At 38.0% G+C, this 22,761-nt stretch overlaps 1 protein-coding gene across 4 annotated transcripts in view; it reads left to right on the top strand.

The window, feature by feature from the left end:
* Positions 1 to 22,761, top strand: part of KIAA1549L (KIAA1549 like) — a 139,643-nt gene that overhangs the window by 69,656 nt on the left and 47,226 nt on the right. For all 4 annotated transcript variants that reach the window (XM_042785342.1, XM_042785340.1, XM_042785341.1 and 1 more), the window contains exons 7-13: positions 215 to 377; positions 3,566 to 3,625; positions 5,206 to 5,357; positions 6,831 to 7,002; positions 10,436 to 10,599; positions 16,328 to 16,518; positions 20,312 to 20,439. In XM_042785342.1, coding sequence (XP_042641276.1) covers positions 215 to 377; positions 3,566 to 3,625; positions 5,206 to 5,357; positions 6,831 to 7,002; positions 10,436 to 10,599; positions 16,328 to 16,518; positions 20,312 to 20,439 — 1,030 coding nt within the window. The remainder of the gene's footprint in view (positions 1 to 214; positions 378 to 3,565; positions 3,626 to 5,205; positions 5,358 to 6,830; positions 7,003 to 10,435; positions 10,600 to 16,327; positions 16,519 to 20,311; positions 20,440 to 22,761) is intronic.

Raw genomic sequence — 22,761 nt, 5'->3', positions numbered from 1 at the left:
TCCTCCAGTAGCTCTGGTGTGCTAAAGTGGAAATTAAAGTATCACACAAAGTTTTACACAATGATGTTGAGTGAGCTGTATCTAGTCCATTGTTCAAGTTAGCTTATTCCCAGGTTGTTTGCACTGTTTTGTTTTGTTGTTGTTTGAGTTTTCTTCTTTTTTTTCCAGCTGCACTGAAACACAGCTACACATTATTTCCTTGCCTCTGTTTCAGATTTTGAACACCTCTAATGTCTCCCAAGCTGTCACATTGTTCTATGTAGTGAACAATCAAAGCACAACTCTAAATGGCACTATTTCCAGCAACCTTCTTAATCAGCTGTCAGCTGAGCTAGTGGGTTTCTATCTAACCTACCCACCTCTCACCATTGCAGAATGTAAGTACGTGCTTCCCAGCACACAGCTTGTTAAGATTAACCAGTGTAGGGCTTTTGCTTTGCAAGCACCAAAAGGTTTGTTGTCAAGCTCACAGATTGTAGGTGTTTTTACTGACTGCTTTTTAAACTGAGGGTTTGTTTTTTTTTTATTTTTTTTTTAATAAAAGAAAAGAAATATATGGGGGAATTAGGTGGGGTGTTGGTTCTGGGTTCAGTTTTTACTTCAGCTGCTAGAAACACTGGCAGATAATTAAGAAAAACACATATATGCTGTCATTAATAAAAAAATGACTGTGCCAGGTTCCAGACAAAATAAAATCATAGTTTTAGGTAAAACAAACCACAGAATTTCCCCAGTTCTCCATTTCAGGAAAACTTAGCACAGCACATAAAGTTTATCTTCAGCACATCGCTTACTTCAGCGGAAGACTCAGCCCCTGATGCTTGCTCCTGTGGCAGGGCTGGGTAGCACACTTTGAGCTGTGTTTGGGTAGTGGGTGAGCTCTATTCTTTTAAAATGTTGTTGGTGCGTTTGCTGAAATCCATCCTCATGTTAAAATGTGGTCCAAGCACTTTAGTGTCAATAATTTGCTTGCATTTCAACTGTTACAAAGAGCCAGAGGTACACAGAGCAAGAGAAGGTTGTGTGTCTGGGCAGCCTCTGTGGCATATGTGCTCCCTGAGTCTGCATGCTCATTTCTCTAAAATTAATAAAGGGGCAAGATATTTGATTATTCAGATTTCTGTTTAATCTTCTTGTTAAACTTGGTATGTGAAATTAAGCTCACTGTAGAACTGGGTTATCCGTTCACTGGAGGAGATCAGCGCTCACTGGAAGTGAGAGGAGACAGGGACATGCTGGGTATGTCAGTGCATGGTATTGGACTCTGGTTAAGGAAAGGCAGGTGTCATCTGATTTCACTGTGTGTAAATCTTCACAAGATGATTATTAAATTTGAAATACTGTGCTCAAATACTAGTAAAGATCTGGGTAAGGTTCTGGTAGCTCACTGATAAAGCTAAACCAGTGGTGGAATACTTTGTAATTTGTCATTTCACAAGTAATGAAATAATTGGGCATGTAAGGATAGAGCCAAATATGTCCTTATGATCAGAACGTTGAACTGAGTGGATTTGTAGCTTTAGGTAAAATTATAAAGGTGCTTGTTCATTTTCGGATTCTAAGAAAAAGCAGAAGCAGGCTGCTAGAAAGTGAGCACTGGGGAAAGCACAAGTTGCCCTTTTTGTCAGTCCATTTTATTTGCAAACAGCCCAACAGCAGAGTAATTATCTTGTGCAATTCTTCATCAGTTACTTGCACAATGAACTGTCTGTGGGGTAAGTGATCCCTCTCTGGTGTGAGACAGTCAGGAATCACAGCTAACTCTGGTGATTGTGCAAATCCTTGAAAGCGAAGGAACATATATTATTCTTGAGGCAGCTCCTATCTAAATCAGATATTTGCAAAAAATAGGTGAGACTGCCCGATGATGAGTTTTTGCACTGTGTTGATGCACTTTTGAATTGGACTTTCTATCACAGGGTAAGAAACACATCTCAGGATAGGCTTGTGTGTTCATCAAGTCTTCCCACAGGCAAGGGGAGGTGGAGGGAGATTGTTGACAAAAGGGATGCTTGGGGACCTAGAAAGGGTTGTAGTCCATTCATTATGAGACAGGCTCCTTCCTTTTTGTGGCTAGTGGGTGAGCCTGTCTGAAGAGTGCCCTGTGTGCAGGACTTGTCTTCACAGGGCATCCAGGAGCACAAGGAGAAAGCCCAACGAAGTTTTGTTGATGGCTGCAGTCATTTTGTGTTTGGTGTCCAAAATAGGCCTGTTGCATAGGAAAAGGATTATGATGCTTCTCATGAAGGCATATACGTGGCAGTTGGGAGCTGTGAAAGCCATTTGTCACACAGTAAGAGTCTTGTGTTGTATTGCAGTTCTCTGCCGATCCCCGCACATGATGAACTGACCCAATACAGTCTTTAGCTAGTGCTTCTCTGACAACTAATGGCTTATATTTCATTTTGGAGTTCTTGGTTTTATTCCCAGTGCAGCAGGTATACTGCAAACTCATGAACTTAATGCACATATAGTGTTTATGGCTTCAGACTGATAGCGTGTCTTGTGAAAATGTTTACTTTGAAAAGTGTTGAATGCTTATTCATGTGGCAGTGACGTTGTTTCAGTTTATCAAACAAATAGTGCTGCTGTTCTCAGAGTGTGTTATTTCCCAGTAGACTCTGGTGGCTCCTCCAGAGCCTTTACAGTCTGTCATGGAAATGCACAGCTCAGGACACGCTATGAAATCCCTCCTCAGAGGCAGTTAGTGTGCATAATCAGATGCTTTACAATGTTTACTATTTCAAGCCACTTTGGAGTTTAAAAATCAAGGTAACTCAATAGCAGTGTATCGACATGCAAGGCATGGATATTTTCTGAATTAAGTTCCAAGTATTAATGCTTTCCATGTTGCATAAATCTATTGGAAAAAATACTGAGCTGTATAATGAACTAGCAGCATATTGAACTTTATAGCCTAGTACATTTAGAGATGGAAAAGCTAACAAAAGGCATCAAAACAGCAAATACCAGTTTCTCACAGATGTAAATGCACATGGTTGTAATACCTTATATGGTGCAGAGTGAGAGTACCACACTCGAAGGGATGTTTACAGTTTTGTTAGTTTTGTTTGTAATTCACGTGGAACTGCACTCCGTGATTGGTGGAATCTGATCCTGGTTTATTTTAATACTATTTCTGGTTAAAATGGTGGTCAGGATGAAGTAAGTCTTAAATCACAGAATCACCATAGAATATCATGTGTTTCCCCAGGAGATTACTCACAGAGAGAAAGCAGAGATGTATACAACATAGACATGTGCATATTACATATCATTTTTAGTAATGGGCAAGCCTGGGCTTTGCCCCAAATAGTGTACCAGCCAATATTTTGACAACAGAAGATGTATGTTCTGATTTGTAAGGCAGTGTCTGTACCGTTTGTACCTGATGTCCTTTTTCAGATAGAAGAGAAATTGCAATCCTGAAAATTATGCCTCTAGATCTCCTCCTGGACCATAGTTCAATTTTATTTACCAGTGTCTGGTTAACCAAATAGTTTTAAGACATATAATGTGTAGGATGTTGGAATATTATGACATAATTTCAACTTTTATTTTAAAGCTTTGGAGTACCCAAACCTTGACGTCTCAGAGTCAACTAGAGACTACTGGGTGATAACAGGTATTTTTTAATCTCCTTTCCTCCTCCATGCACTTCAGATAATAATTTTTAGTTCTCGATTATATAAACACATAGGTGCAGTAATTCTACACAGAAATAAGTGGCTGCCCACTGAACCTTCCTGCTGCATTCAAGTGGGCAAATGTATTTAATGTTACTCTGGGGCATAACTGTGGTTCATCATCTTGAACAGAGATGTCTACGGTGTCCAACACTCACCTCAGAATTTATGCCACTTTGGTTTAATCACTTCTGAGCGCAGCATTATCTTCTCAGAGTTTTAAAACACAAATAGGATTTTTTTTTCTTTTTTTCTGGGACTTGGATTTAAATATGAAATCAAAAGCGGCCTGTAGGCATTACCCAGGAAGAAAGCTGATCTGTTAAACCGAGGAGGTTTGCTATGATTTGCTAACTGTCTGGGTCCAGGAGTTTTTGCATCTTTCACCAGAAGCATTAAGCACATAACTTTCTGTTGCTGGAAAAGGTGAAGAGAGTGCTATTAGGCTTCAAAATACTTATTTTATCACAGTTATTTTACTAGTATCACATTCTCATTCACAGTCATTTTGACTTTAGAAGTGATAACTGGGCAAGAAAGAGACCCTTTCCCACAGACATCTTTGAGTAGGTAGATACTAAAGCCTTTCTAATTGGTGTGTCTATACCTGGAATTGTTTGATGGTCAGGAGACCAAGAGCAAAGGAGCCTGACATGAAATGGATTAAATTCTACACTCTGCTTCCAAAAGCTGGTGTGATTTGGTACCTGTTATATCTTTTAATAATTTTGAGATAAAAACTAAGTTTATGCAGAGATTATGATCCTTGGAAGAGTGTGGTACAGACCCTGCCCATCTGGACCCTGTGGACCCAATACTCCATTTCTTGCCTTTGTGCACTTCCTGCAATGGAGTATTATTGATATTACCATGGAAACACTGTTTTCAAAAAACCATGGTGGTCCCAAAAGATTTGTGAAATAGTATTGAAAAATCATACATATGTATGAATTAAATTAGCATGCCATATCACTTTTTTTTTTGAACTTTATGTAAATTCAGTGTCTTTTTAATTTTACATTCATTTATAGTTAGGAAATGTTTATTCAGATTTCAGTGCTCTCAAACATGATATTTTGTTTCCAATGGAGTTGTACAAAATCCTAACTTCAGATTTCAAAACTGCTGGATGAAAACCTGTGCTTTAGTTAACAGGAGCATCTGGTGATACGCATAAAAAGAGGCAGCTTTTAAATAGTTTTTAACTTACTCTTTACATTGAAGATCATAGAATAGATGCTTCCTGGAGCCATTTTGGTAAACTGAATGCCTAAGAAAGTCTTTGGAGGACTTTCTTCTCTGAAACATCATTGACATTATCTGAGAAGAACAGTTCAGGGCCTGAAACAGAAGCACATTATAACCTTGTTGGGAATTACTGAGGGAATGTAACAGTATTCAGCTATTTTTCTTCTAAGCTAGTTAGTACATCCCTGTCCCAAACTGCCCTGCAGAGCATGTGTTACTTTACCTGTCCATGTAAGATGTGCCGATATGTGATCTTTCTCCATTCCCACAGTTATTCAAGGGGTTGACATTGCATTACTGGGAATGAACAACCAGAGCTTTGCAAGATTAATGGAGCAGCGTTTGGCCCCGCTGTTTATGATGTCCCATCAGCAAGGAAGACGATTCAAACGGGCCACTACTGTGGGCAGCTACACTGTGCAGGTGGTCAATGTGACATTGTTTGCACCTAGATATGTCTTGAAAAATGGGCTTTGTTTCAATGTGTCCTGTCTGAATTTGTGTTAAAAAAAAAAAAAAAAATTAACTGGGTTGAGATTTCCTGTCTTTTTTCATTAATATCAAAGCAATGAGTGCAAAATGCATGACATTACTAATGGGTTTCTTGTTCTGTAGTCAGCCATGTTTGCATGCCTCCCATATTCTAAAAATTTTCATTAGTTTAATCAGTGTTAATAAAGTTTTTTTTTTTTGATTCTTTGAGGTTTGGTACAAAGTACATATTTCAGCAAAAAGTCTTGTATTCAGCACAATGAAGACTTCTAGGCTTTTATTAATAAAAAAAAAAATGCTTCCTAGGTCTTACTTTCCTCGGTAACTTGATAAAGCTAGAACATCCTTTTTCTTTTTGTTGAAAAAAATGTATGAAGCAGTCTTTATACAGTTAGTCATCAAATTATGTGGCCACAGATCACATTATGAAGTAGAGATTTCAATCCCAATTCATTAATCATCCTTCTCTAATTTAGCAACATTTCGCATTCAGTATTTTCAATGATCGTATTTTGTTTTCTCACTAATTTAGCCAACTGCTGCTAGTTGTGGGGGATTCAAAGAGGATCTGTCTTCAAAAATTGCATGACAAGTTATTGCTTTTTTTTTTTTTTATTACATGATGTTTTTCAAGAATTGCTTGTTGTGAGATATAAAAATAAACTACTTTTCTCGTTTGCTCATAATTCTGTGTGTTTTCCCACTGAAAGAATTTAAAAGAAGGAGCAGTATTTTACTTGCCAAAAGTGTGAACCTTTGTAAAATTTTCCATGAGAACATGACATATTTTAGTCCATAACATAATAGTGAAGAATCATGAAACTTCTTTTTCCTCTCATCGTTAGAGGTGTTTGACACTTCCTCTACTCAGGAAAGATAGAGGTACCATGTAAAAATTCTGCCAGTGTTCTGCAGAATAAAATGGAAAAAACATGGTTCTCTTTATTGTCATCCTGGTATCAAAAATAATGAGTACAGAAGTAAAATGTGAGGGGAATTTTTCAACTACAGTATGCCAGTATAAAGTATAATTTTCAATATTAGGACAGATTTTAAGAATTCCCTTTATACAGAGGACTGTAATGTCCAAACATTTGATCTTTTCCTCCTTTTCACTGCATGCTTTTCTTAGTATAGAGTTTTACCTTAGGATTGTGTTTAAAATTTTTTAGGCAGAAGTCAGTCCTCACTAATCTTGATGGCCTAGGCTATGAAAGGGAGAAGCTCAGATCCTGTGAGAATATTTGCACGGAGCTTATGCTTATATGGAGTCTTGAAGGAGTTCCCTGTGTGCACTGCCTTCAAGTAACTCCTGGTGGGTTTTGCAATGGTATAATACAAACGCAGTTTATTTCTCTTTCTCTCATTTTCTTTTTTTTTTTTTTTTTTTTTTTTTCCTGAAAGATGGTAAAAATCCAACGTATTCCAGGACCCAAGGAGCCAGCTGAACTGACATACTATACTTTATACAATGGGAAGCCTTTGCTGGGCACTGCAGCTGCCAAAATTTTGAGTACCGTTGACTCCCAGCGGATGGCCTTGACACTAGGTTATGTTATTCAAGTTCAAGCTGATCGTAAGAGTTCTTTTAAAAATTCTGTGGTTTAGTACTTTATTTCTTCTATTTTTTTTTTTTTTTTTCCTTTGTGAAAGCACCTGTGTAGGTGTGGGGAGCCTCCACTGATCACACAGAAATTTCAGCTGCACCTTTCTGAGCAGCTGCTTATGTCAGGCTGCTCTTTGTCTTATGGAAGACAGACTAATCTTTTATCATAGTAAATCAAAGCTATATACCAACTGTTATTTAGCCAATCACTGTAAACTCTACTGTACAACTAATTTTACACACATACAGTTTTATGAACTGAAAAACTTTATGGAACTGTAAAGTCAGAATTAATTCTGATGCTAATGAAACCATGACACCACAGGCTAATGACTGCTGGAGCTGTTGCTATTCAAGTAACTTGGCCCAAAGTAAAATGTGGGGGCTATCAAGATGTCCCTTATTTTTGACTTATTCAAAATAGTGTAAATTATTTTTTTAAATAATAATTTTCACCAAGAACTTTGTAAAGGGCATGACATAGTTGTTAAAGATATTGTTTAGACACAAATCAGAAAAGTGAACTTGAACAGAACTATTCTGTGTGTGGACCGTTTTTCAGATCCAAGATATAGTATTATCATTCAGAATAATGTGGCCAAAAAAGTAATCCATTCTTTAAAAGAAAACTGTTTTCAAATTTCTCTTTTAAGACTTGCATCAGTTACTGAGTGATTGTGGGCACAGGTGTTTTCTTAAAAAATTTTTTTTGTATGTTCCTGTATAGTCATAAACCTGTGGTGGAGCTTGGAGGGTTTTTGGTGCAAATTACAGCTTAATGTCTGAACCAATGCCTTTAGCTAACTGAATCCCTCCACTTTGACAAGGTTTTTACCCAGATGGAATTAAAATTATGTAGTGGACTTCTGTACTGGATCTCCTTACTGGCTAAACAGCATATAAAATGGGATTCCCTGGTGACATTATTTCTGCCTGAAGGATCAGTGATATTGAAATAATTACATGCAATGGTGATAGGAAAAAGAAGGGACCACTGTAATAAGTAATTGATGTATCATCCATAAACTTATAATTAAATTAGAAGACTAAAGTATGGTATGATTTCCAGAGAATGCACTATATACTATACCTGATCCTTGATTTGATCGTGGTCTGTTACTGACTTTAATTGGACTGAAACCAGGGAGCTCCATTACTTTTTCCACAAAGTCTAGCATTTAAATTCTAAATTATTTTGTTTTCTATGAGACTATTTCTTTAATATAATTTTTACTAAAGTATCAATATATAATACATAGCAGTTTCCTATCTCTTTGTGCAGTTTTATGATTTACATGAGTACTTAGGTAATTGTAACATCTGCTACTCATCATCTAACTTTGTACTTCCGTGGTCTAATAAGGCAGCCTCATTCATCTGTAGATTTTCACACAAGATAAATATGCACAGAATACTGTAAGAAGAGAATATACAGAAATTGAAATTATGACCACAGGTAACTGAGATTCTGAAGTATTTGAAATGTAGGTAGTTCTATCTTTATACCTTATTATGGAAAAAAATTCTTTCATTTTGGACATGGTATTTGTAGTCTGTCTATGTATTCCCAAAGAAAATACTTTGTATACACTTCATTTTTTTTTGCATTATAATTTCTGTTACAGCAGAATGAAAAGTTCCATACCAAAATGCAGTAAGAAAAGACACCTACCGTTCAGAGCTCATAGTCTGGTTAGACAAGACAGACAAATAATAACAAAAAAATACAGATGTTCCTGTTTTATAAGCAAGGGACTGAGTTATAGCAGAACAAAAGGCTTGCTTCAGAATCCACTGAAGTCTTATTGAGTTGAATGAACTGTGGGTTGACTTAGTCAAGGTCACATTGGAATCTGGTAACTGAATTAAAGATGTAAACCAGGATTCCTAAATGTCTGTCCTATTAGCCATAAGGTCATCTTTTTCCCTGTATTCCCTAGAAAGAATAAGTATCATTTTTCAACAGTTGTTTGCTGCTCCCAAAGCAGCAGTCTATAATTAAGGTTACTGTTGACTGGTAAAATTCAGATTCATTTTACTTTCCCACAGCCCTTTTATCCTCAAACTAAATATCAAAGTCAATAATTTAGAATTATGCAAGTCCATTGAAAAGTGAACCTTGAAAGTCTTTTGGGGCAGCCTTTAAGCACACGGTTACTGTTACACTGTGGAAGATATGTACCTAACGGTGCTATTCCTACATCACCCAACAAACTACATTGGCTTTGCAAAAAGTTGTAGATCTACAAAGAAAATAAGCTCAAGCTTCAGACAGACTTTCAGCTGGCTTTTGTAACTGCTGCTGAACACAGATGGTATGCATTTGAAGTCTGATCCTGAAAGATGCTGAGTGCCTCTGACAGCTAATAAACTCAATGTCATTTGAAAGCGCTAGTCCCCTAGGAAATGGAAAAGGCTGCTTTATGCTGGTATTCTCACAATTGCCTGTCCATACCAGCAACCAGTGGCATAGGAAAATAGAGATAGAATGGTAAAGTCCACAAAATATTTCACTAAAACAAAATTCAGCATCATAAGGAGATTATCTGGTGTTTTTCCAGAAAGAAATGAAATGCGAGAATGGGAGATGTGTCACAGGAGGATCTCTTATGTGCATACAAGTTGAATTTTCATACTAAGAGACTTTATTCTGATAAAATGGAATCTAAAACATTTTAGCATCACTGCATTTCTGAAATGTACCCTTTTCCTGGTGCCATTATTAATATATCTGCAAGTAGCTTTTTCCAACCTCAACATTTCCCCTCCTTCAGGAATGATGGATTCGTTTATATGAATACCTTAACTATGTATTCACAATTAACTTATATATCATACCTTAACTATGATAAGGTATTTCTAGAGCACGAGAGAAGCATTTTCTTCTTGCCCTATTGATAGCAATAATAACTATTAGCATGCTTAGCTTCATTGTTTTTGAAAAAGCTCTGCCAGTTTACTCTTGCTAAGCCAGTAAGTCTTTGATGCTATGTATTGGCTCCATGTGCATACTTTTAATATACATGCTACCTTATTATAAACTGGTTTTGTGTTTGAAAAATAAGTAAGGATGCAGTAGTTGAACTTTTTTTTTGTTTATTTGGTAAATGAACCATTGCAGTGATATCTAATATGGCATCTAACTTGACTTGGGCGTTGATGGCTGCTTTTGCATATAACCAAGTGACATATAACTAAGAGAAGAGAGCCCAAGGATTTGTGAATTGAACAGCGTTGCTGATTAATATTTTTTTACTTAAGGAATACAAAGGTATAGTTAGATTACTAACAATCCTTTTATACTAATTATTATATGGAGACAGCTGAAGACTCTGTTGGAAGCAATTTAAATCTTGCGTATGCACAGTGACACTCACCAATGCTGGTTTGCAATTTTCTGTAGCTGTGGTGAAGAACCCTCCAAACAACTTGTGGATCATTGCAGCAGTGCTGGCTCCCATTGCTGTGGTTACAGTTATCATCATCATCATCACAGCGGTTCTGTGCAGGAAGAACAAGAATGACTTCAAACCAGACACCATGATGAATCTGCCTCAGAGAGCTAAAGTGAGTGATCTCTAGATCCAAGATGTCCATTTGCTTTCTGGGGTTTTAACTGTGTTTCTCTGCTGGATGTAGTTGAAGGATGTTTGGAATTGAAATGGTCATTACTCACAGGTTGGAGCTTTGCACCACCAGTCACAGCAGTCACCCTTCTGTTTTACTCAGGACTCCTCAATTTCCATCACAGCTCGTCCCTCACCACATAAGTAGCAGTGACAGAATAACCATTACGCAGTGATGTAAAGCCATTAGGGCTGAGTAGGCTTTACTCAGGGCAGTTGCTTCCTTCATAAAGCTGAGGAAATGGGATATTATGCCTAGGCCTTGTCAGCAGCAAGTCTCCTGTAGGACCTCACTCTCAAACCCGTGGCCTGAGCTGCTTCTACTCACTGCAAGTGGCAGTGGCTGAAGCTCAGGGCTTTGGCAGCAGTTCAGACCTGGTCCTAACCAGTTTCCCACCCAACTGCTAACCCAGAAAAGTCAGTCTTTGATTTTTTTTCAGAAAATCTGTCCCACTGCTATTTTTCTTTTAGATGTTTTGAACTCTCTAATCTATTTGTGGATATTGTTGGTCGGGCTCAAACAATTATATTTTCCTTAAAGTTAATAACCCATATCAGTTGCAAGATGTTTTTTTCCAAATCAAATGTTCTTTCAGTTTGATTCTGTCTCTAACAGAAAAATGAATACTGATGTCTTCATAGTGAAAAAGGTTTGCCTTCTCAATGCTGCTATTAAATGGCTCTTAAACAGAGCCACCCAAGGTTAGGAGATTTTAGCCTAAAGAGCCTGTGTGTCAATCATACTGTTTCTTTGCCCTTTTAGCTGATTTTATTCTTCTCCATTGGCATGGGATTGAAATGATAAATGTTTTCTTTGGTTTCTTAATGCTGAAGACAGCAGGATTATTGTGATTTCAGCTCTGTTGCTTCTGCTCAAAAATGTAGATTGGAGGGAGAGTTGAAGGCATGATGCATATGACAGCTCTTTTCATCTTAGGTTAGTTGCAGATGGGTACAGCTGGTGCCAGTTGGAAAAAGACATTTGTATAAAAAATGATGCAAAAAAGACATTTCCATGTTGGTTCCAGTATGCCCCTCTATTTATCCAGTGTTATCAAACTAGATAAGACTAGATCTGCAAAAGTGAAACAAACAATATCACAAACACAAACAAAAATTAATACCACTGCAGTGATATCATATAACATCCCATTGAAACTTCTAAAATGCAAATCATGCTTTTTTAGGGGCTGTTGCAAATGCTATGCACCACTTAATTATTCTTATATGTAATCTTAGTCCCAGCTAAAGGACAAAATGTGTACATTGTTTTGAGCTGATCATCATTATGGGATGCTTTACAGCTGAAGAAAGTTGATGTTTAAAAAACCCCACTGCTGTTTGAAGCTACAGCACAGAAAAAATTTGAAGGCACTTTAATATTTTAATCCATGGATGTCATTCCAAAAAAAAAAAAAAAAAAAAAGAGTTGAATTTTTACTTTTCCTGAGAAATCAGGTTTAATCAGGCTATATAAGATAAATGGTCAGGTTAAAACCTATTCAGTCAAGTTACACTTGTATCAGCTGTTAATGTCATCAGGTGGGAGGTGGATCTGCAGAACAAAACAACTGGTGCTGAGCTTCCTACATCTGCACTACAGTTGTTTCAGAAGATTTTCCTGTACACTTGCTCACATTTGCAGCTGCAGTGCAGTAGGTCCACTTCTAGAGTGCGTTTCCCCTTTTCGGTATATTTTGAGACTCCATAAAATTTAATTTAATTCATTATATGAGAAGTGATGCATTTCAAAATGAAAGCTAAATTGCTTCCCATTTGGTTTCACAATGATGGCTCCATCAAAAAGGTTCTGCCAGGCCTAGTTTAGAGTATACGCTGGTATATGGACTGTGGAAGATAAATTCTGCAGCAGGATTAGGAATGGACTGGTTTTGTCATCCCTGATTTCAGCATCTTTACTTAAGGCTAAGAAATGTATTTTGGGAAGATAATGAAATATAGTAATTTTGAAAATAGCAGTTTTATTTTTAATTCCAGTGTTGGGGGATATCAGGAATAGTGGTAATTACTTGAACTGTAATTGCTACATTTCATGCAGTTTGGCAATACAAATAGCTGATGAGCACATATCTATATCACATTTAAAAATAATATATTATATTGTATCATGGCTTAGAAAAGTGCCTGAGACTGCTTGATTAATTCTGAGTCTGTTCTGTAACTGGAGTCACAGCAGAGTGATTTTTAGTTTAAGAAGCAGCTTTACTATTTTGTTTCTGTGCATCTGAGATTTGCTGTTGAATCACCAGAGGGATTTTTTTTTATACCTTTTGAATATCCAGCAAACTGTATAGAGAGGAAAATAGAATATTATGGGATACCCACAACCTTGGATGTCAGCTGGTTTTGTTTTCAGTAGTGCCATGGTCTGTGTTCAGATTCCAAAAGTCCTGCACCAAGGGGACTGGCAGAGCAGAGCTGCCTGTTCATCGCTGCAGTCCCATTGCTGCTGGGGCAGCGGAGGCTGCGGGTCCTCGCAGAGCTGAGCTGCCCTCCACGTCCCCCCGCAGTCCCCGGCCCGTGCCGGCGTGGGGGGGTAACGGAACACCCAGCGTCAACTGTCCTTCTGTCCCTGGGGGAGGCGATGGAACAGAACAGCAGGACTGCCTGGTAATTCAGGAACGGCTTTGTTGTTGTAACGGACTGAAGGCCAATTAGATGAAGTTTAAAAAATGACCTCTCATACATAGTGTAGTTTATAGGATCTTTCTTAGGAATTGCATTACTGTTCTGAGTTGCCTTAGCAGTCAGGGAGATCTGGACTAAGTTGCAGGGGAAAGGGACTGTTACCATTTTTTTCAGTTGGCTCTCCAGCTGTAAAATTAAAGGAAGTATATACTCAAATCAGTGGAATTCTGATGGGAATTTATCTGAATGTTCTTTCAATGCTGTTCTTATTTTGAGAAATTGTTTTTACTTTGAGGCTTTGGATGGATGTTAGCTTTTAACTCCTTTGCTTTCTAATTCAAAGCATGTTTTTTTAAAGGCTGTAATCTGATTTGTCACCTTTCCTTTCTTTTAGAGCATGAAAGAATAAGCTTGCAGGTAAACAGAAACAAAATCTGCAGTCTAAGACCCGCAAGCAAAAGCAAATACTGCAGGCCATGAGAAAACAACCAGTATCAATTTGATAAAGGGCATGGTAAAAATAAAGATCAGAGAAACTGTCTGTGTACATGGGTCTATGTACATGGATGATCAACCCCTTCCCTCTCCTTTTTTCTTTTTTTTTTTTTTTTTCTCGTGGTCTTTTTTTTTTTTTTTTTTTAATATCAGTGTCTTTTTCGTGATCATTACAAGGGAAAAAGTTCCATAAACAGCTCCCTGTATTCAAACTGCCCTTTGCCAGGCAATGTAATTTAATGGTCTCATCATTCATTTATTATTTCAAAAGCAATATTCAAATCCAAGTCCTTCAGTCTTTCAGTATTTTGTCTGTATTGGGCATCTACACTTACACTGCTTCAGCAGTGATTTAGTGATCGTGATTTAGTCTTGCCAGTTCCCTTCAGGGGTGGTAAAGCCATCTGCTCCTGTGGGCTTTTACAGAGAAGGGTTCCAAGATCAAATTTGATTTAACACAATACGTCTGCTGATGAGGATGGCTTTTTCAGCTCTTCCTTTATTGCAGTCTGTTACTAGACATGGTGGTAAGTAGAACTCAGATTAAAATAATCCTTCATTTTCTTCCTTTGGCAGATCTGAGCTGGGAATCTGCGGAGTTCTTAAATTCATGTTATACTACTTCTGGTTTGGTTTTGTTTGTTTTTGTTAATTATCTTTTAAAAAATAAGATATGAAGTAAAAGTTGTAACTTCTACTCTTTCAAATGCATGGAGGAAGAAACAACAGATTTAATCAGCTTTATTGTTACCTTTTTTGCAGGACGGTCTTGATTAGCAAGATAGATAATAAGGTTGAAAAACAGTAGTATTTTTAACCAAAATAATATCTGGGGTGTTGTGCAGTAATTCTTTCTAGCTGTCTTTCACACAGGTTCTGCTTTTCCCCTTTCTTCAATCCCATCCCTTTCTTCATTTCCTCCCTTCATAGCTAATTTGGTGGCTGCTTTTGTGGTACCCTGCCTTCAGAGTGGGGCAAGCATGTGGGGCAAGCAGAATGGCTTCATGTGGGGCGATATCATCATGACTTGCCATGGGGTGCTGATGGGGAATTGGTATTTCTCTGATACATTGCAAGTTCCATTATGGTAATATGTGGAGCTGTCTACTCTCCCAGATCAGCATTAGCCCAGTTAGTGTCTCCTTAACGCTCTGGAGCTACTTATCAGAGGAATACTAAAGTATGTGAGCGCATTAGAAATCATCAGCCTCAGTTCGAACAGGAGATTGGGATTGCAATGTAGATGAACATAAACAAAAAGCATGTTTTGTTTTAAAAGATAGAAGACAGCCCCATTATTTTCAGAATGAGATTGCCTATGAAATTTATCTGTATTTACAGCTGTAGCCCGGATTTAGTAAGGAACAGAACAAGAGAAGATGTTTTTTTCAGAGCTCATCCTTTTTCTGTACCATCAGCAAATTTTTTTATCCAGCTAATTTTCTTATGGAACTAAAATATTCAATGACAACATGACAGGAACCTGAGAGAGACTATTCAGTGTCTAATTCTGATCTGTTTCCCAAAGTAGGTTTAAGGGTTAAAAACATAATTCCTCACCTTTTGAAGTGTTTTATGGTGCTTTTTTAGCATTCTGTCAATGGTCTTTGTACTTCAGAAAAAGCATCCTTCCAGTTTTTGGTAAATTAATTCAATTTAGTGTAGAAATAACATTTAAAAGAACATTTTTATGTGTTACATTTTTTTTCCAGAGGTGGTCAGGAATTTCTGTGACTGCTTTATTTTTAATATTTTTTTTTTTCCAGTAGAAAATGCAGTTTGGAAAGTTAAGTTTTGCTTAAATGCTTTCATTTTTCCATTAAGAGACTCCACCTTTTGGTGGCTGCTTTGCCCAGAAGGCATGTGTCAGTTCCTTGCAGAGGCATCAGGGAAAGCCTGGCTGGGCTTTGAGGAAGGAGCAGCTGGACAGACAGCCCTCGGCTGCCTTACCACAAGGCTCCCATTAATGCTGCTTCCCAAGAGAAACAAGTGAAGTCAAGAACAACCTTCCCGGCAAACCAAAGGAAATATTATTTCACTGATCTGAACAAGATCCTTTTCTAGAAAATGTTGCCCATTAAACTTTGATGTGTGCCTTTTATACTTTGTCTTCATTTGGAATAAATTACTCCCACCCTCTTTGGAAACACAAGATTTTTGTCAGAGAAAGTTTTCCATTTTCTGTATGGTCTTATTTTTCTCCCTCTTAATTTTTTCTTCCATATGCTCATTCTTCCATTGTCTGTTGAGGAATTTCTGGAGGTGTTACAGCAGGGTAAGAAAGGTTAGCCAAGATCAATTTTATACTAACTAATCATGTTTAAAATATGTAGAATGGAGATCTCCTCAGAAAATTGGTTTGTTGTTGAGCATCCATATGGTAATCTACGTATTTTTACCTGTCACTTATGTAATTAAAGAAGGTAAAGGGCAGTGGAAAATTTTATATTGAAGTGGGACTTTTATATTAACATATGACACATGCTGGAAATTTCTTTTTTCTCCCACTTTTTTTTTTTTTACAGCCAGTACAAGGATTTGATTATGCCAAGCAACACTTAGGTCAGCAGGGAGCTGAAGATGAGATTTTACCTGTAACTCAGGAGACTGTTGTACTTCCACTTCCAGTTAGAGATGCTCCTGCCTCCCAGGAGAGGGAAATTACTCAGGATGGGAGCACCATCAAAACTGCCAAATCCAATGAAACAAGGAAAAGGTATGGACTGACATGTTTCTGTAGCAGGGTGGAATACGGTACATGCTGCTGGTTGCTTAGGAAGAAACTGTAAGGTTTGACACCCAGACTCTGTGTGTGGCAGATGGTTCCTCCCTTATATATTCTTGGCATAATGCTGGTCTGCACTGGATGTGTAAGATTGCTGCAAAATGCAAGATAAAATAAAGTGAAGTCTTCACAGATTGTACATGCATAGAGGAGGTAAATGGGAAGTGGCTGCCATATGTATGCTGCTGTTGTACACAAGATGAACCCAAATGAAACATGGGATCTGGAGCATGAACTTCTTACTCACTTCTTAAATGAACCAGAAGTTAGGACCTCAGCCACTGTAAGTTGCTGTAGTTCCACCAACAGACTCTGTCACTCCAGAATTGGACTCAATGTCGTCAGTAGTAGAAGGGCAAACCGTAAATGTTCACTCAGTTATGGAAGACCTCTAGAACCAAAGCATCTACATCAGGACAACACTTTTGAGAGTGTAGGAATAGACTAGATAACATCAATGTCTAGGGTAAAGTGTCCCAGATTTGCAGTTTCTTCATGGTAAATCTACAGAGTTGTAAAATCACAGATTAGAAGGTCCCCAGGAAGCTATTTGGATCTTGCTTTTCTCCACTGCAAGGTCAAATACATGCCTAACTCCCTTTATCTAGCTTTTTTAAAGTCTTTCAGAGGTGGGATGAGCATAGCCTCCCCAAGCAATCTGTTCTTCACTGCCTTTCATGTTAGGACGTTCTACCTCATGTCTACCCTCATCATCAGATTAGCTGAGGGTCATTATTTCTTGTCTCAGTCATCTCAGGCAAGAAAAGAAGATTATTCTTTTATCCTAGTTGTTTTGCATGCTTCAAGTCCATTTTCCCTTGACATTAATTTGGAGTGGAGGATCATCAACTTTTTATTGCTGAAGAATGATACTGAAGGGAAGAGAGGAAAATAAAACTGTTAGGTAAACAGTCTGGCTAGCGCAGAGAAATTCTATAGAAAATACAATCTTTGTAGTTGAGTCACCTCATCCTGTACTTATCAATGCACAATGATATTTGCCCCTTTGGAGTAACAGAAAAGCTTGGAAAACTGGGCACAGTACTGCTGTACGCTGTGCCAGGGCCACGCTGGAGCCACCTGCAGCCGCGGGAGGTGTCAGCCCGCATGGCGCAGGGCTGGAGGACCCGGCGCTGCTGCACTTCACAGCAGGTAGGCCTCCCCATTGATCATAAGCTGAGGTTTTCCCTACAGAAAAATGGAAACAGAAGGATCCTGAGCTGGTGTCTGCTTTGTCATACTGCTCTGGTTGTATAGTAAACCACCTGGAATATGGAGAGAGCTGCCTGCAGGGAGTACCAACAGAGAAGAGCAAGCCAGCTGAGAACTCCTCTGGTTCCTGCAATTGCTTCGCTGGGTTTGGGTGTAAACTGTTATTCTGCCCTTTAATGTCAGTGATGTGTTGTTCACACCATAAATCACTTGAACCCTGAGAGTCAGGTTATATAGCCTGTGTGTCCCAGCCAAACAGTACTTGTCCCTTTTGAAGTCTTCTGACCTCTGATGAAATGACAAATGGAAGATGACCACGACACCGGCTGTGGTTGCTGATGCTGGGCCACCACAGGTTATGTCTTTGCAGCAACTGTTCTTTAAAATGTTTTGAAGTCTCTCCAAAGCAATGTGTAAATACACACAAAAATTGCAAACCAGCCCTATTAATCCTCTAACAAAAGCACTTCAGTCATTCTTTTGAATGTGTGCAGAAATCCCCCTCTACTTAATCTGCACAGTTTTAAAGAACTGTTGATAAGTAAACTTGATCCAGAAATTCATAGGAATGTTATTCTCATTATAAAATGTGTTGAACCTTGGTGCCTTTCTAAGCAAATAACTAAGAGTTAGTTTTGCCTCCTTCAGAGTGATTAGTTGAGTAAGTGAACATGCAGAATTTTAGCCTTTCTTCATTCCCAGAAGCTGTGACTGGGGATGGAATTTAATGATTTCTAAAGATGAAGAAATATTTTTTGACCTTTATGTATTTGCTCTTTCATTCAGGCTACTTTACTGCCTGGAAAGGTCAATTTAAATCAGACTGTCATAAAGTAGCTGGTAACTGATCAGAATATCTTCTCTGATATTACCACTGAAGGAAACTTCAAAGTTAATGATATGATGGCCTCTTAGAAAGGACAAATATTTAGATTAGTGACAGCAGATATCATTGTGCAAGCTATTTGTGCTTGCTTCTTTTTCTTGTTCACAAATGGAGCAGATTTTCTTCAGGTGGTGTTCTGTCCCTGGATGAATTTTTTTACTGGGCTGGGCTTATTCATTAGCAGTGACAGACAAGTTTATAGGGGAGAAATGCTACTTTTCAAGAATATTTATTCTCAATAGAATATCACAAGAAAATCCTCAGGCTGGGCTGATCTGAGCTGTGTTGCATGCTGAGTTATCCTAAAGCCCTGTAGCTGGAAAAAGCCTGTCTCAAATTATGTATATTTCCATCTAGGCTAACCTCAGAAGAGAGTCCCTAGGAATTACTTTTCTCATACTTGTCCCTTCCTCTTCTGACCATAGTAAACGTTCTCTGCTTACACCAGACAGGGCAGTCAGAACTGGAGGTAAATGAATGTTTCAAGATAGCAATATAGTATTGGCAATAATTTACAGGATGTTTTTTACAGTTGTTTTCCTTTAGTACCATTTCCTGGATATAAAGCCATTGTGACAGCAATAGAACTTGATTTGATTTTTTTTTTTTCTCTGTAAATGAAAGTCCTTGTGACCAAGTCCATTATTTTTTTCTCTGATGCAATCTCTTTACATTATCCTGTCATTGGCCATGACAATTCAGCAACAGATTGCAGATAGGTGCGCGAGTAACTATACAGGTCCTATAAATAGTTTTAATTCCCATTGTGACAAGTTTCAAGTGTAGAAACAATATGACACCGTGTCTGGATGTGCAATAGCATAAAATTTAACATTTTCTACTTTTGCCTGTTTTTCCCAACTTGTGCGCTAGGATTTGAGTAATTTGCCCAACCCACAAAGAAGAGAACTTCTGCTGAGAGCTTGCTCCCAGTGCAGCCCAGAGTTACGCTCCTCAATTCTGTTCTTGCTCCTTATTGGGACTGAATGCTTGCAGCAGTTCTGCTTTGCCCTCCCCCATCACCTTCTGCAGGGACCAGTTTCAGGGCAGAGATATGTAATGGCTGAGTAAAACAAGCATTTGCTTAGGAGTTTCAGCAAATAACTCTGCTGGTTAAAGCAGGTTATGTGCGAAAAGGAAAAAAGAATTTTCTTACCACATTGTGTGGGTGTACATGTAAAGTGAATGAGTGAATTTTGCATTGTGGCTGACAAAACAGTTGAGTGTAAATGCAGGCTAAATAATAAAGGGCTTATTTTAACCATATATACAAAAACAAAGGTCTTCTTTATTTTAGCTGTATAAATGGCACTGAATTGATAACAGGATTTTTTTTGTCCTCTGCAGTGCCACTTCTGTCATTGTGGGGGTTGTGCATGAGAAGCAGTTGCATTTGATGCCCCTAAGATGCCTATCAACCCTGAAATAATTGAGAAGTCACGTTCTCCTACTGTTGCTCTGTTCCTGCCTTTACTGTGTTTCTCTGTGCAGTTTATATTCTATCTGATTTTGGTACAAAATCAGACTTGAAAACTCAGTGATGCAAACTGTGGAAATGAAATAACCTTGGAATGAGGTTTATAAGGAAGAACTCTCAGGCTCTCTTGTTGCTATGGTTACTTGCAGCCGGTCCCCGAGTCAGAACGGCTCCATCATCAGCAATGGGTCGGGAAAGCCCAGCTCTGGCCGGAGCTCCCTCCAGAAAGTAATGGCACCTCAAAAAGTGACAAAAGACGAAGGAAGGAAAAGAAATGGTGAGAAGTGTGTGTTTGATGAAAGCTTCTTGTGGTCGCCCCTGTAGCCCTACCCACACAGGCACTAGCTATGTTGAAGCCATCTTCCTATACCTTCAGCATTACATAGACATTTTCTGTTTGTAGTGGGTTTGTTGTTTTTTTTATTTCCCCTTTACAGCTATAACTGTTTCTCAACCTCACACGAAACAGTATGGTGTTTACTCTTTGTGTGGGCCTTTGCAAGATTTCTTTTTTTTTTTCTTTTTTTCTCTAAATACCAGTAAACGAATGAAGACATGATGCTGCTTCGTAGGTGGGCAAAGTTTACAGCTTTTTTTTCTGTGTAGACCCCTCAAATATTAATTCCTATTATTGATGTTGCTAAGCTGGCCCAGATTTAATGAAGATTAATTAATTAGGTAAAAACTAATTTGAGAAAGTGTGAGACTTCCAGAGCTTTAACTTTCCATCTCTTATAATTGTTGTCATGCCTTTCATTATTAACACTTACTGACAGCTTTTCCTGATGCACCTAGGATGTTACACTGGATGTTTTTTACAAGCCCTTGGTTGATGGCGATGACCTTGTGACTTGAGATGTATCAGGAACATCTGATCAGAGTAGAACTCAATACCCTTTCTTCCTTGTTTTTCTTTTGTCTGTGTGTCTACTTATTTCTCCTGAGTTATAGCTTTGCTTCCATAACTATATTTTCCATATGAATAGAAAACACTGTGGCTGAACCAATGGATCACTTTCCTCTAAAGGAAGGGAATTAAAGTGGATGTGATCTCATCAGATTATGTCATGCACAAAAGTCTGTAATTACTCTTTGTTAAAAATGTAAGTGTGGATGGAAGGACTCAGAGAAAATAGAGTAGATGTCTTCTCCTTTCTCCAGTAAATCACCTGAGTCACCTCTGGAGCGTTCTGATGGCAACCCTGGTATCATATATCACCTCTTGATGATCTTTATGCCTAATACTAAAGTGTCACGCAAAGGCTTTTGCTGCTTTAGCAGGAATACAGTGCGCGATAGAGACAGATAAAAAACACCAGAGATGGCCTCTGTTCTGTACAGCAAAATCATACTGCTTTTTTAAAGTGTCCTCTCTTCTTTCCATTCGTGCACCAGAGAGCATTGCATCTTGTGGGGACTGTATAACTGATATAACTGTAGTACTCTTTTTAAATTAGCTGCACTGAGATTTATGCACATTTTCAAATTCACAAAAGAAGTAAAGTTGTTAATTTCCTTTTGTTATGTATTTGTCACCATTACTGCTTTCTTTTGACAGACCCATCACTTTTCTGATTACCCCAGACCTGTAATAAGAAGTAGTCTGACTGGTCTTTCTCAAAGAGGTCTTTTTTTTTTTTTTTTTTTTTTCCCCTCCAAAGACAGCAAACCAATATTTCATGGTTCTGTTTCAAGGGTCATAATTATTTTTTCACTTTTTCAAATGTACCTTATTTTACAAGACAGCAACTCTCAAGATTACCAGAGTTAAAAACTGTAATTTATGCTTTTTTTTTTTTTTTTTTTTTTAATTTCCTACCCAGCCAGTATTCAAAAACAGTGTCGGGTGATGGCTACACATGTAGGCAAAATAACTTAGTGAAGATATTTTTTTGTTTTGTTAGGTTTTAAATCTTCAAAGAAAATTGGTAAGAACTTCCAGTTTCTTTGTTAAAGAATTAACTAATACCTAATGTCTTTTCTTCTTATCTGGACTGTAGTGAGTTTCTAGAACTTCCACATGCTGCTTAAAGAAACCTTCCAATGTAGTATAAGGGAATACTGACCCTTTATTTTAAATCTTAATTTCATTATAATTTTATCTTCAACTTCATTTGCTAACAATAACTGTGCACTTTTCAAATTATGCTGGAAAACTAATAACTGCTTTATTTACACATTTATTTTACCTTCTGACTTCTGAAAAAAAGCCTGAATAATGATGTTACTTAATATGGTCAAGGTGCTCTTTGTTCGAAGCAGCTAAATGATTTCTAGTTCTAGTGCCACAGGAAAACATCTTTAGTGTATATGCCATTCATACTATGAATTCTTGTCATGTGTTCCTACTGCACTGACACCAAGATCTTGAGCTCCCATGGCAGAAAGGAAGAACAGTATTTGCCCATTTAAAAAGTAGTAGTATAGCATATATATAAACCAGGAAACAGATAGGCTGTTTCCAACTGATTATTCTGGGTTTTAAGGAACCCGTGCATGAAACACCTTATCTGCAGAGCCCTTCTCGTGGAGACTTCAGCTACTTCTAGAGGAACTTCCTTCACTTGGCCCTACAAAGGGTCACCTGGTACTTTCCGGG

This window comes from Tyto alba, unplaced genomic scaffold (assembly GCF_018691265.1).
Source record: "Tyto alba isolate M040663 unplaced genomic scaffold, T.alba_DEE_v4.0 Super-Scaffold_8, whole genome shotgun sequence".
NCBI classification, from domain to species: domain Eukaryota; kingdom Metazoa; phylum Chordata; class Aves; order Strigiformes; family Tytonidae; genus Tyto; species Tyto alba.
Note: the sequence above shows the minus strand (reverse complement) of the source record. Positions and strands in the feature narration are given on the sequence as shown.